The sequence below is a fragment of the Rhinatrema bivittatum genome, chromosome 1 (genome assembly GCF_901001135.1).
Source record: "Rhinatrema bivittatum chromosome 1, aRhiBiv1.1, whole genome shotgun sequence".
NCBI lineage: Eukaryota > Metazoa > Chordata > Amphibia > Gymnophiona > Rhinatrematidae > Rhinatrema > Rhinatrema bivittatum.
In genome coordinates this window covers 535,199,569-535,211,812 of record NC_042615.1, presented here as the reverse complement: position 1 = coordinate 535,211,812, position 12,244 = coordinate 535,199,569, and the positions used below count along the sequence as shown (strand labels likewise).

Genomic DNA, 12,244 nt, shown 5'->3' with positions numbered 1-12,244 from the left:
TCGCTTGAGAATACAAGGCTTGCTACATGTAGAATTCCCCCTTTTATTCCCTAATGTAGAGATTAAGGATGTAAAAAGACTATTTTTTTTCTTCATTCTGTCAAACTTTACACTAGTTGAGCAAAATGTGCACACTTGTGAAACTGTGTGGATTTTGAGAGATTTGTTGTGTAGAAAACAGAGCAGGTAGTAGATATTAAAAAAGCTTAAAATGTTGCCAAATATTCCCATTTCATTCTACGGGGTTAAATAGTTAAAAAGATGATCTCAGATCTTGCTACAAAAACCTAGTTTTTCACACTTTAGTTACAGCCATGTAGTGCATTACAAAAGCTGGAAGTTTTATTCGCTTGCCAGCACCCTTGTCCGCCGGCAGTATCACTCCTCCTGTATGCTTGCACCACCCAGCTCCTCCTTCAGATTTGAGTCTGACTTTCTCTATGGGATGGCTGCTAGAGCGAGGCACCTGAGTACAGCGTGGCATCTTTCCCATTACAGCTGTTTCTTTAGAAAATGAATACTGGCATTTAAAAAAAAAACAAAAAACGGAGGGGAAGGCAAACCCCTGCTATATACTGAGGATTCAGCTCTTCCCTTCCTCTAGGACAGGACAGGTCTGGGCCTCCTGGTTCCAGTGACAGAACCCATCTGATCTACATCTGCTCCTAATGTAAAAGCATTCTGGTTGGTTACATGTCTTTGTTGTGCCCGACCTGCTGTGGTGAGGTTTATTTTTTCCTGCTGGTTTTTTTTTTTTTTCATTTTCTGTTAATTGCCATGGTGACGAACACCAGTATTGCTTTCCGAGGAAAGCACAGGGCTGCATCACTGCCAGTTTGTGCTGGGGAGCTTTTTTGTTTCTAGTTTAATTGGGGGAAAAACTTGGCAGGAAGCAAGTTTTTCTTCCTTTTGAGGCAGCTGATTTTTCTGTTCCTTCCTATAGCTGTGCATTAAGGGATTTAAAACCAAACTGGCATATTCCAAAATATGCCAGTTTGGAAAGCAGACCCTAATGAGGGAAAGAGGCTAGAGCATAAGTACTGGCAAGCTGGATGTAAAACAGTAGTAAGACAGGCCAAGATAATTTGAGAACCGGCAGAAACTAAACTTTCAAGCATGTTAAAAGCAAAAAGCCTGAGTGAGTCATTCGGGCTGCTGGATGCCTGAGGGATAAAAGGGTTGATCAGAGGACAAGGAAATAGCAGAAAAACTGAATTGCTTGCCTCGATCTTTGAGAAGGATGATGGGAAAATACCTACACGGGAAATACTTTGATTCTGAGCAGCTGAAGCAAATATCTGTTAATGAAGGAGTTAATAAATCAAACTGACAAACTGAAGAGTAAATTACCAGGTCCAGATGGTTACTACCTCAGAGTCCTGAAAACTTAAAACATGAATTTGTAAACCTGTTACTAGTAATCTGTAACCTGTCATTTAAAAAGACCATAATACATGAAGACTGAAGGGTGGCCAATGTAATGCTGATTTTTTTTTTTTTTTTTTTTTTTTAAAGAGCCCCAGAGGTGATTTGGAAAAAAGGCTGGTGAGCCTGACATCAGTGTGAGGCAAAATGCTATAGTTAAATGAAACTGCTGGCCATATAGATAAACATAAGTTAATGGGGAAGTAAACATGGTTTTAGCAAAGGGGAAATCTTGTCTTACAAATCTTAGATTTTTTTTAAATGTGTAAAACTTGTAGTTAAAGGTAAACCAGTTAATATACTGTATTTGGATTTTAAGAAGGCATTTGACAAGTACCCCATAAAACACTTCAGAAGGCTTAAATCATGGGATAGGAGGCAGAGTCCTATGGTGGATCAGTAACTGGTTAAGACAGGAAACAGAGGGTAGGACTAAGTGGTCAGTTTTCCAAATGGAGAAAGGCTGCCAATAATGTACCACAGGGATTTGTTCTGGGACCTTTAACATACACTGTGTAACATGTTTTCTTTTCCAGATCATTTATGAATAAGTGACGTGATCAGAGTTGCAGATAAGACAAAATTGTTCAGTTAAAACAGTAGTGGATTGTGAAGAACTGCAGAAGAATGCCCTTGTGAGACGAGGAGACTGGGCATCTAAATAGCAGATAAAATGTAATGTGGGAAAAGTGCCAAGTGATGTACACAGGAAAAAATAATCTCAACTGCAGGTACATGTTGCAGGATTCCGTATTGTACAGCACCTAGGCAAAGGACCTTAGAGTCCTTGTGGATAATGCATTGAAATCTTCGGCTCAGTCTGCAGTGGTGGTCAAAAAAGCAAATAGAATGTTAGGAGTGATCCAAAAAGGAATGAGGAATAAATTGGAGAACATCCTATTGCTTCTCGCAATCCAGTGTGACCCTGCACCTTGAATATTGTGTACAGTTCTGATCATTCCATCTCAAAAAAGCAGAGGAAGTAGAACAGGTGAAGAGAAGGGCAACAAGAATGATAGAGGGGATGGAATGGATTCTCTGCTCAGGTTAGGGAGGGGACAGAAGTATATAAAATCATGAGTGGGATGGAATGGTAAATGATGCTAAAACAAGGACAGATTGAAAGATTTAAAACATCATGGGATGTACTCCACGCGATGCACAAGCTTGAGGAATCTCTTGCTAGGAGACACTCTCAAGGCAACTAGCATAGTGGAGTTTACAAGAGCTTTGGATAAGTACTTAAGAAAAAAGTCCATAAAACATGAGCCAGGTAAAGCCACTTCTCTCCCTGGTAGTGAGTTAACAGGAAATCTGCATTTTGGGATCTGCTAGATACTTGTGGCTTTGACTGTCCACTGTCAGGATGCTGGGCTCGATGGACCCAGCATGGCAGTTATGTTCTCTGCTTGTCTCCAGACCTTTAGAGCCACTCCTGACTCTAAAGAAGCATTAAAAAGGTCAGCCAGTGATGCTCCATTTTATCTACTCAGTTTTGCTAACTTCTCGCAAACAAGTCTTCTGAAAATTGTTTGAGGTCTATCTCCCTTACACTCCTATTTGTTGCAATTTCTGTGATCCTATTCCAAGCCCTTCTGCAGTGAGCATATTTAAGTGTAGCCCAAAGGCTGGCTAATCTCTGAGAGGAGATTTACTACTCTTCAGTTTGTCAATCAGTCAATCACCTGGACCGGATGGTATACACCCCAGAGTTCTGAAGGAACTAAAAAATGAAATTTCAGACCTATTAGTAAAATTTGTAACCTATCATTAAAATCATCCATTGTACCTGAAGACTGGAGGATAGCAAAGGTAAAGTAAAAAGTCATGGGATAGGTGGCGATGTCCTTTCGTGGATTGCAAACTGGCTAAAAGACAGGAAACAGAGTAGGATTAAATGGACAATTTTCTCAGTGGAAGGGAGTGGACAGTGGAGTGCCTCAGGGATCTTTATTGGGGCACTTACTTTTCAATATATTTATAAATGATCTGGAAAGAAATACGACGAGTGAGAGAATCAAATTTGCAGATGACACAAAATTGTTCAGAGTAGTTAAATCACAAGCAGATTGTGATAAATTGCAGGAAGACCTTGTGAGACTGGAAAATTGGGCATCCAAATGGCAGATGAAATTTAATGTGGATAAGTGCAAGGTGATGCATATAGGGAAAAATAACCCATGCTATAATTACACAATGTTGGGTTCCATATTAGGTGCTACAACTCAAGAAAGAGATCTAGGCGTCATAGTGGATAACACATTGAAATCGTCGGTTCAGTGTGCTGCGGCAGTCAAAAAAGCAAACAGAATGTTGGGAATTATTAGAAAGGGAATGGTGAATAAAACGGAAAATGTCATAATGCCTCTGTATCGCTCCATGGTGAGACCGCAACTTGAATACTGTGTACAATTCTGGTCGCCGCATCTCAAAGATATAATTGCGATGGAGAAGGTACAGAGAAGGGCTACCAAAATAAGGGGAATGGAACAGCTCCCCTATGAGGAAAGACTAAAGAGGTTAGGACTTTTCAGCTTGGAGAAGAGACGACTGAGGGGGGATATGATAGAGGTGTTTAAAATCATGAGGGGGGAATATGATAGAGGTGTTTAAAATCATGAGGTCTAGAACGGGTAGATGTGAATCGGTTATTTACTCTTTCGGATAGTAGAAAGACTAGGGGGCACTCCATGAAGTTAGCATGGGGCACATTTAAAACTAATCGGAGAAAGTTCTTTTTTACTCAACGGACAATTAAACTCTGGAATTTGTTGCCAGAGAATGTGGTTAGTGCAGTTAGTATAGCTGTGTTTAAAAAAGGATTGGATAAGTTCTTGGAGGAGGAGTCCATTACCTGCTATTATTTTCACTTAGAGAATAGCCACTGCCATTAGCAATGGTAACATGGAATAGGCTTAGTGTTTGGGTACTTGCAAGGTTCTTATGGCCTGGATTGGCCTCTGTTGGAAACAGGATGCTGGGCTTGATGGACCCTTGGTCTGACCCAATATGGCATTTTCTTATGTTCTTAGGAGTCCAGGGTACACATCTCAAAAAGGCGCTCAAATTCTGAGTGTCCAGAATTCCCTTGGAGGGGGGGGGGGGGGAGACTAACTTCTATGCCCTCTTGTATTGCTTTACCTCATGTCACCCCTTTAAGTCCCTTGTAAACAGCATTGATGATAGATTAAAACACATGGTAGCAATAATCACTTTGGAAGCTGGTGTGGTTTCCATCTCACTTTTACTGATAATTTGTTGAAATTGAATAAATGGTTCTTTGCAGCTCTTAATGTTACTGTCCCATTGAGTTACATATTAAGTTCTCAATAAATTTGTGACCTTAAACCAGTGATTCTCGAGTCGTTTCCAAGCACTGGCCGGTGATGCGGCTCCCGGTGTCCCGCTGCCCGTTGTGCTTCCCTTCTCCCTGCCCCCGCAGGCCAATGGGAAGCTTCCTCCCTTCCTGCCAGTGGGAGTAGGAAGAAGGGAGGAAGCTTCTGATTGGCCGGTGGGGCGGAAAGAATGGGCATCCCATAGCCCGGGGGTGGGATGGTTTTGAGGGTGGCTGGAAGGAGTGGCAGTGTCGAGGCCCGTGGCGGCAAAGGAGCTAGGCCGCCATGGGCCGGTTGTGCCGGTGAGCCGCAAAGAGAAGAGGCCAGCAGTGAGCTGCAAGCATGATGGGGCCAGTTGCTCTGGGAATTCCTCCCCCTCTGCCCCCCCCCCCCCCCAATACAACAGTGAGCGCGGCCGAGCCGCAATTAAAATAAGTGGTACTCGGCCGCACTGGTTACAGATGGGGCCATAGGCGCTCCCGGCAGGCAGATAGGGGCCGGGGGAGTCTGGGGATTAGATGAAATTCAATTGTTTTCTGAATTATTATAAATGATTGCATTTCTCAAGTTCCAGGGGACAATCCCAGACATAGGTAAAGGATAAAAATTAAACTCATCTAGGTTCCTAACATGCCTATATTGCAGTTATGTTGCACTTGCTAGGGGTGTGCATTCGTTTGCAACGTATTGGCAATCCGCAACGTATAGGGCCATATTCGTTGTATTCGTGGGGAAGCGAAACATATCGTGATTCCCACGAATATGACGAATCTTCACCAAATTATTCGGCCGTCTAAAGTAGTGAATTTAAACAATCCTCCCACCCTCCTGACCCACCCAGGACTTACCAAAAGTCCCTGGTGGTCCAGCGGGGGTCTGGGAGCGATCTCCTGCAGTCGGGCTGTCTGCTGCCAGTATTCAAAATGGCGCCGATAGCCTTTGCAACGTATGCAGTCCCTCTGCACATCCCTAGCACTTGCCTTTATTTCAATAACTGTACAACTTAGTTTGCACTGTGCACAGAAGTCACTTACTCATCCTCAAGAGCAATTAATGTTCTGAAATGATGTTACCTGGGACAATTTGAGCAATATAGTTTGCACTGTGCACAGATATCCCAGCAGCCAGAAGCTCTCACTCGTGCACCCAGGCACCCATTCTATCTCACGCACAAGCGCCCTGACTGGTGTGAGTGACCAGTTGTGGGCCCTAAGGAAGAGGACCGTGAACAAAGCTGCAGCCTTTTTGAGTTTTTAATTGGTGGATGTTCTGTTCATCAGCTGTTTTGTAACATTTATTAGTATAGTTTTACAATTATTTCTGAGTGGGAATCTACAGCAGCTTGGCTTGCTCTGTTTTCCTAATAGGAGATGTATTAGTGTTTAGGGCCTGGTTAAATATTTGTAGTGTTGCCTTTTCATAGATAAGGTTGTTACTGTTTGAGTGTGTTCCATAATACAGGTGTAACTTTGTGCGGGTTAGTTTGTGTGCATTATTATATTAGGTGCTATATTTCTCTTTCCATTTCTCCAGGCTTGCATTGCATGCAGAGTGGCTTTTTTGGTTTTTCATTCCAGTTTCTATCTCCATATTTATAATTTGTGGTCGTTCTGTGTGTTTGACCGAGGTGAGGTATTTTACTAGCATGTAGGCATTTGTATCAATCTTATTTGTTGTGTTTTCTCATTAGTGGTAAATTACTGTCTTTTTATAAGAAGGGCTGTTGCGCCTGGTAGTAAAGGGAGTTTGTTTTGCTTTTTATTTATTTGTGTTTTTTTATATACCAAAGTTTGGTACATGCCTTCACTCCGGTTTTCAGATATAACAACTTCTTACAATGAATGTCATAACAGTTAAAACAGGTACATTTAGTTAAGATTTAACTTTACTAGAAGAAACATGGTGATCTTTCGATTTGCTAAAGTTAGCTTGGTTGTATTGAACTTTGCTAACAGTTGGGGTAATTATTGGTTACATTTAGCTTTACTAGCAGTTTAGGTAATTGATGGTTACTGTTGCATATTTTGTCAGTAGTTTTGTTTTTTTTTTTTTTTTAGTGCAAAGGTTTCTTATCTTGGTGTATATATTTGGCGGTGATTTTGTTAACCGATGCTGTTTTTGTAAGTTTGTTTAAATAGGAATGTTTTGAATTGTTTTTTGAATAGTTTCGTGTCATTTTGTAACCTAAGGTTTTCAGGTAGTGAGTTCCATAGGCGAGGTCCGGATATTGAAGCTGCTCTTTCTCTAGTTGTAGTTAGGCTAGCAGTTGTTACTGATGGGATGGCAAGCAGAGTCTTATTAGCTGATTTTACCAGAATACCTTTTGTATGGATTTGTATGGGTAATGCCCTAGTTCTGCTCTGCACCCATTGTTGGTGGTTGAGAGGGGTTCCTGTGGGTGCAGTGTGAGTTTACATTTAGACACATGAGTCACATGTTCAGTGTGTCACGCATGTGAGAACCATCTGTCAGGTGTACCCAGGCCGAAAAAAGGTTGAGAACCACTGCCTTAAACCTCCAGCATAGTCTTCAGATGTGTTATGATTCTGCACTTACCTCTGCAGCGCAGGAGCCGAGGACTTTAATCTTCAGCGTGGCTTGGAGCCCGCCTATCGGGACCCTCTTCCGGCAGGGAGTGCAGCCAACGCTCTCTTCAGCTTCACGGCCTGGAGGCTGCAGTCCCCAGGCTTTCCTGGCGGCTGGAGCCGCCCTCTGTGCTCCCAGCAGCGGCAGGAGCCGCCGCTGACATCGGGGCCTGTGTAGAGGCCTGGCTTCTCCCTGCACTGCTCCTGCAGCATGGCTGCTGGCCATGGTTCTGCATTCTTCCTGCTTCCCATCTCCTAGTGTGTGGGCTGCGCCTCCTTCAGAGATTTAAAGGGCCAGCCTCCTGGCCCCATCTGGACTCCTAGGGCGTTTCCTGATCTTCTGCCCTATATAAAGGCCCAGCTTCCAGTCCTTAGTGGCCTTCGCAAGGAGTTTGTTTGTCTCAAGGACTTTCCTGTTCTTCGTGGGATCCCTCATCGTTCTTCATGTTCCTGGTCTCTTCCTGATGTTTTGTGGTTTTCCTGATGTCTCATGATCTTCCTGTGATGTTCCAGCTCCTCAAGTCCTCCAAATGTCCATCCCAAGGGTAAATCCATTTTGTCCGGTTCCTGTTCTCGGACATTGGAGCCTCGGACATTTGGGTTCCTTCCTGATGCTTCTTCTCTGCTTCTGCTTCCTGGACCCTTGGTTCCTCATGGCTATCTTCTCTGGCTTGTCATGTCTGGTCGTCACCTCGTGGCATAGGCCAGCCTTCTCGTCTCGCAGCACTAGTCTCCGGAGGGTCATATTCACTTTGAAGCCAAGTCTTGTCTTGGTCCCATGTTTCATGCCTTAAGCAAAGTCTCGCCTTGGCCCCCTTCCCTGTGCTCGAAGCCAAGTCTCGTCTTGGTCCCTTACTCTGGATTTTGTCTCGGTCCTCGGATGTCCTGGTGGCTGCACCATCCATGTCTAAGACTCTGATTGAACCTGTGCCATTCCAGCGTGGTCTGCGACCAGCCACGGGCAGCTGTGTAGGGCATGCCTTGGTACAGGCTTCTACTGAATCTTCGCCATGTTCTGGCTTCAACTACCATGTATTTGTCTGGAGTCTGCTCAGCACTCAAGCGTGGTCCGCCGTGGGCTGTGTAGGGCGTATTGCGTTGCAGTCTCAAACCAGTACTTGTTCCTAAAACCTTGATTCTGAGTCTTCACATCTCAAGCTTCTCGTCTGAGTCTTCACGCCCCAAGTCTCCTGTCTCAGTCTTTGTTCCCGATCCTTCGTCTGCCCTCGTCTCCTGTTCGGCCTGCTGCCATTGCTGTTCCCAGTGGTAGGTCCAAAAGGGCTTGGAGTAGTCTGAGGACCACTCAGAGACCAACCAAGGGTGGTTGGTCTCACTGAGGTATGCGGGTCGGCAGGGGCCTGGGCTTGGTCTCGACCCAGACACTGATTTGTCTCACCAGCCTCGGTGTTTCCCCGGAGCTCCTCTCTGGGTTCACAGAGGTCCAAGGGCACACATCTCCTCTTCTCGCGCAGCAGCTGCTCATGGCATCTCTTTCCACATCTAGCCAAAGCCTGCGAGTGCATAACAGATGGCTAAGGCCTCCTAAGGCCCCCCCTTTCTGTAACAAGATGTTAGTCCATTTTCTTTGATAATTTAACTCCTCCTCTTTGCTAATCAGCAGAAAATGTTCAGCTCTTCCCATTGTGAAATGGGTAGAAATGTGGTTCTAATTACTTAAAGGATTCTCAAGCACCTAGTTATCCTACCCCTCGTGTAGTCTTCCCTGTTCTCCTTTTCTTGCAGCACCTAGTTGGGACTATTCCACTCTCATGAATTGGTCTCTTATAAGATATGGGCATCAGCTAGGTTCATCTGCCGTCTTCCTCTCTCCCCCAGGTACTGGATGTGAATCCATTGCTCCATGACTTCACAGCTACTCTTCAGGTGCTTTCTAAGTGAAAGACACCACCTTCTCCAGATGTTAATAGATCTGAGTCCCTAGGCCCAGGGCTCTCAATTGAAATAAAACGAGGACAATGTTTACTCAAAAGGGGAAACCAAGAAGAGTCAGGAAGGCTGGGAGAAACTTCCTCCCCACTTAACAAAAGTTTTCCAAAACCATGGACAAAATTAAGGGATAAGACCAGCTGTCTCCATTTCTTCATCCAGTTCTTGGTCCAAGAGACTGAGTCCTTTTCCCATCAATTGCAATTAATAGAGGGGACAGTAAGAGGCATGTTGCTCTAAGATGGTCAATTCGAGAAATCCAAACAAAAAATCCCAAAATAACAGGAGGTAGGAAAATCCTGCCCCCTGAAAGGTTAATTAAGAATTCCATGTCCTTATAAGGTGGTAGAGGTTTATAAACTGTTAGAGCGCACCATCTGAATCTGCCACATGAGGGAGACAAAACCCACAGCTACTGCTGCCCTGTAAAGGACTTGGAATAGGCTTTCTAGTAGAGAATCTTTCATGTTCTCTACATAAGCACTCGGCCTCTTCACATTCCCACCCCTGTCTTTTCAGTCTTACACTCCCATTTTTGCACTTCCTAACATCTAAAGTGTCTTGTGCCCCTGTTTTTTTGGTATTAGTTATTTTTCTTCCATTTGCACCATTGTTCTTATGTTCCAATTTCTCTTTTTTAAAATGTTTCCTGCCTTCCTCTCTGTAATGTATGAACACTAACCTTTTTACCCTTGTCTCTACAGCCACTTAAAGTTAGTGTTCCTTTTTTTTTTCTCTTCTGACATTTCCTTTTCTAATAAAAAGGTTGTTACCTTTACGGTATCTTTAGGGACTTTAATTTTCAGGATAATTTAAAAAAAACATTTTCCTTGGAATTTATCAGGGTTCATTATGACAAAAATAAAAACAGGAGAAAATCCGGGGAAAAAAATTGACTTTTTTTTCTGGGTAAATAGTTTATTTTGGTGGAGAGAAGACAGGATGGTAAAATAATATTAAGCAGATTCTCCCACCCACCCACTCAGCAACATCCCTCTCTCTATCCCCATCCCTTGCCTAAGATATCCCTGCCCCCCCCCCCCTCAGTGCAGTAACATTCATCCTTACCAGCGGTGGGGAAGCCAGGACCCTCAACCTTTGAATGAGCTATCACTACCTGTGCTCTAATACTGAACCACACCATCTGGTGATTCCCAGTATGATGACAGCCTCCCCATTTGTAAACACCAAGTCAGTATCTGCCCCTCACGTCTGAAATGCCAGAATAGTTCTTTCTGCAGGCAATCCAGCACTCATCAGCCAAGATGTCCCAATCAACATCTGGCAGATTGAAATCACCTAGCAACAGCAACCTCCCCTTTCATAGCAATTGTGTGAAATCACTGTCCATGTTTTCTGCCTACAAAAGAGGTCTGTATATCACGCCAGTATAAATGGTTTTGTTCTGTTCTCTCTTTCCAGTACATCCTTACCTTATAAGCCCCGCAGGTCTGTTGCTTTAATATTAAATTTTAGATTATAGCATCACACCCTTTCTTTCTACCCTGTCCTTCATAAATAGATTATAGCCTGGTATAGTTATACCAGTCATACTTCTGTAACCACCACTATATCCATGTCAGCCTCTTTCATGACCTGCCTCTAGGTCTGGGATTTTATTTCCCCATACTAGGAGTGTTAGTATCAGGGCCGGCGGAAGTTCTAGGCCTGGGCCTAGGGTGCCGAGCATTAGGGGGTGCGAGCCGTGGAAGAAAAACTTTGCCGGAGCCGTGTGGGCAGGATGGAGGAGCATAGGCCGCCTACAGAAGAAGAGCAGCGTTAATGGGCCGCTGCATATCCAATGTCGTGGTGGCCCGAGAAGAGGAAATCCGGTAGCAGGGCCACCGCAGATTCCAGGTCACAGTGGTTCGAAGAGGAGGAGGCCTGGTAGCAGGGCCGCTGCGGATCCCACATCGCAGGCAGCCAGAGAAGATCAAGGCCGTTGCAGAGCCCATCTTGTGGCAACCTGTGCAGAGGAGGCCCAAAGGTGTGAGAGAGGCTGAGGGCCTGTAGAGTGTGTGTGTGTGTGTGGACCTGAAGAGGGACATCATGTGACAGTGAGCCTGTGCTTGAGCAAGACAGCATGTGGGAGTGAGAGCCTGTGTATGTGCATGAGACAGTGTGTATGTAAGAGAGAGAGCTGTGGATGCGTGAGACTGTGTGTGTGTGTGTGTGAGAAGGAGAACCTAATTGTGTATTTGAGGGAAGACAGATGGAGAGAAAAGAAATAGAAAAAAAAAGACCCTGTAAAAGGAACTGGCAAAGAAACAAGAAAGGGAAGGTGTTAAAAAAAAAAAAAAAAAAAAAAAAAAAAAAAAAAGTCTGTGACTAACTGATTGGAAAACTAAGATCAGACAGCAAAGGTAAAAAAAAAAATGCTTTTTATTGATTGGCAACCAAAATGATAAAGGGGATGGAACAGCTTCCCTATGAGGAAAGGCTGAAGAGGTTAGGGCTGTTCAGCTTGGAGAAGAGACGGCTGAGGGGGGATATGATAGAGGTCTTTAAGATCATGAGAGGTCTTGAACGAGTAGATGTGAATCGGTTATTTATACTTTTGGATAATAGGAGGACTAGGGGGCATTCCATGAAGTTAGCAATTAGCACATTTAAGACTAATAGAAGAAAATTCTTTTTCACTCAACGCACAAGCTCTGGAATTTGTTGCCAGGGGAGGTGGTTAGTGCAGTTAGTGTAGCTGGGTTCAAAAAAGGTATGGATAAGTTCTTGGAGGAGAAGCCCATTAACTGCTATTAATCAAGATTACTTAGGGAATAGCCACTGCTATAAATTGCATCGGTAGCAAGGGATCTTCTTGGTGTTTGGGTAATTGCCAGGTTCTTATGGCCTGGATTGGCCACTGTTGGAAACAGGATGCTGGGCTTGATGGACCCTTGGTCTGACCCAGCATGGAAATTTCTTATGTTCTTATCTTTGGGAATGTGCAAGAGT

General features: G+C 44.1%; 1 protein-coding gene across 3 annotated transcripts in view; it reads left to right on the top strand.

Moving 5' to 3' along the window:
- GLDC (glycine decarboxylase) overlaps window positions 1-12,244 on the top strand; it is a 192,215-nt gene that overhangs the window by 52,377 nt on the left and 127,594 nt on the right. Inside the window, exon 1 of one of the 3 annotated variants that reach the window (XM_029614144.1) lies at window positions 2,070-2,156. The exons of the other annotated variants lie outside the window; for them this stretch is intronic. Within the exon in view, the coding sequence (XP_029470004.1) occupies window positions 2,104-2,156 (53 nt within the window). The 5' untranslated portion in view covers window positions 2,070-2,103. Of the gene's footprint in view, window positions 1-2,069; window positions 2,157-12,244 lie in introns of those variants that run through there. 3 annotated transcript variants of the gene reach the window in all.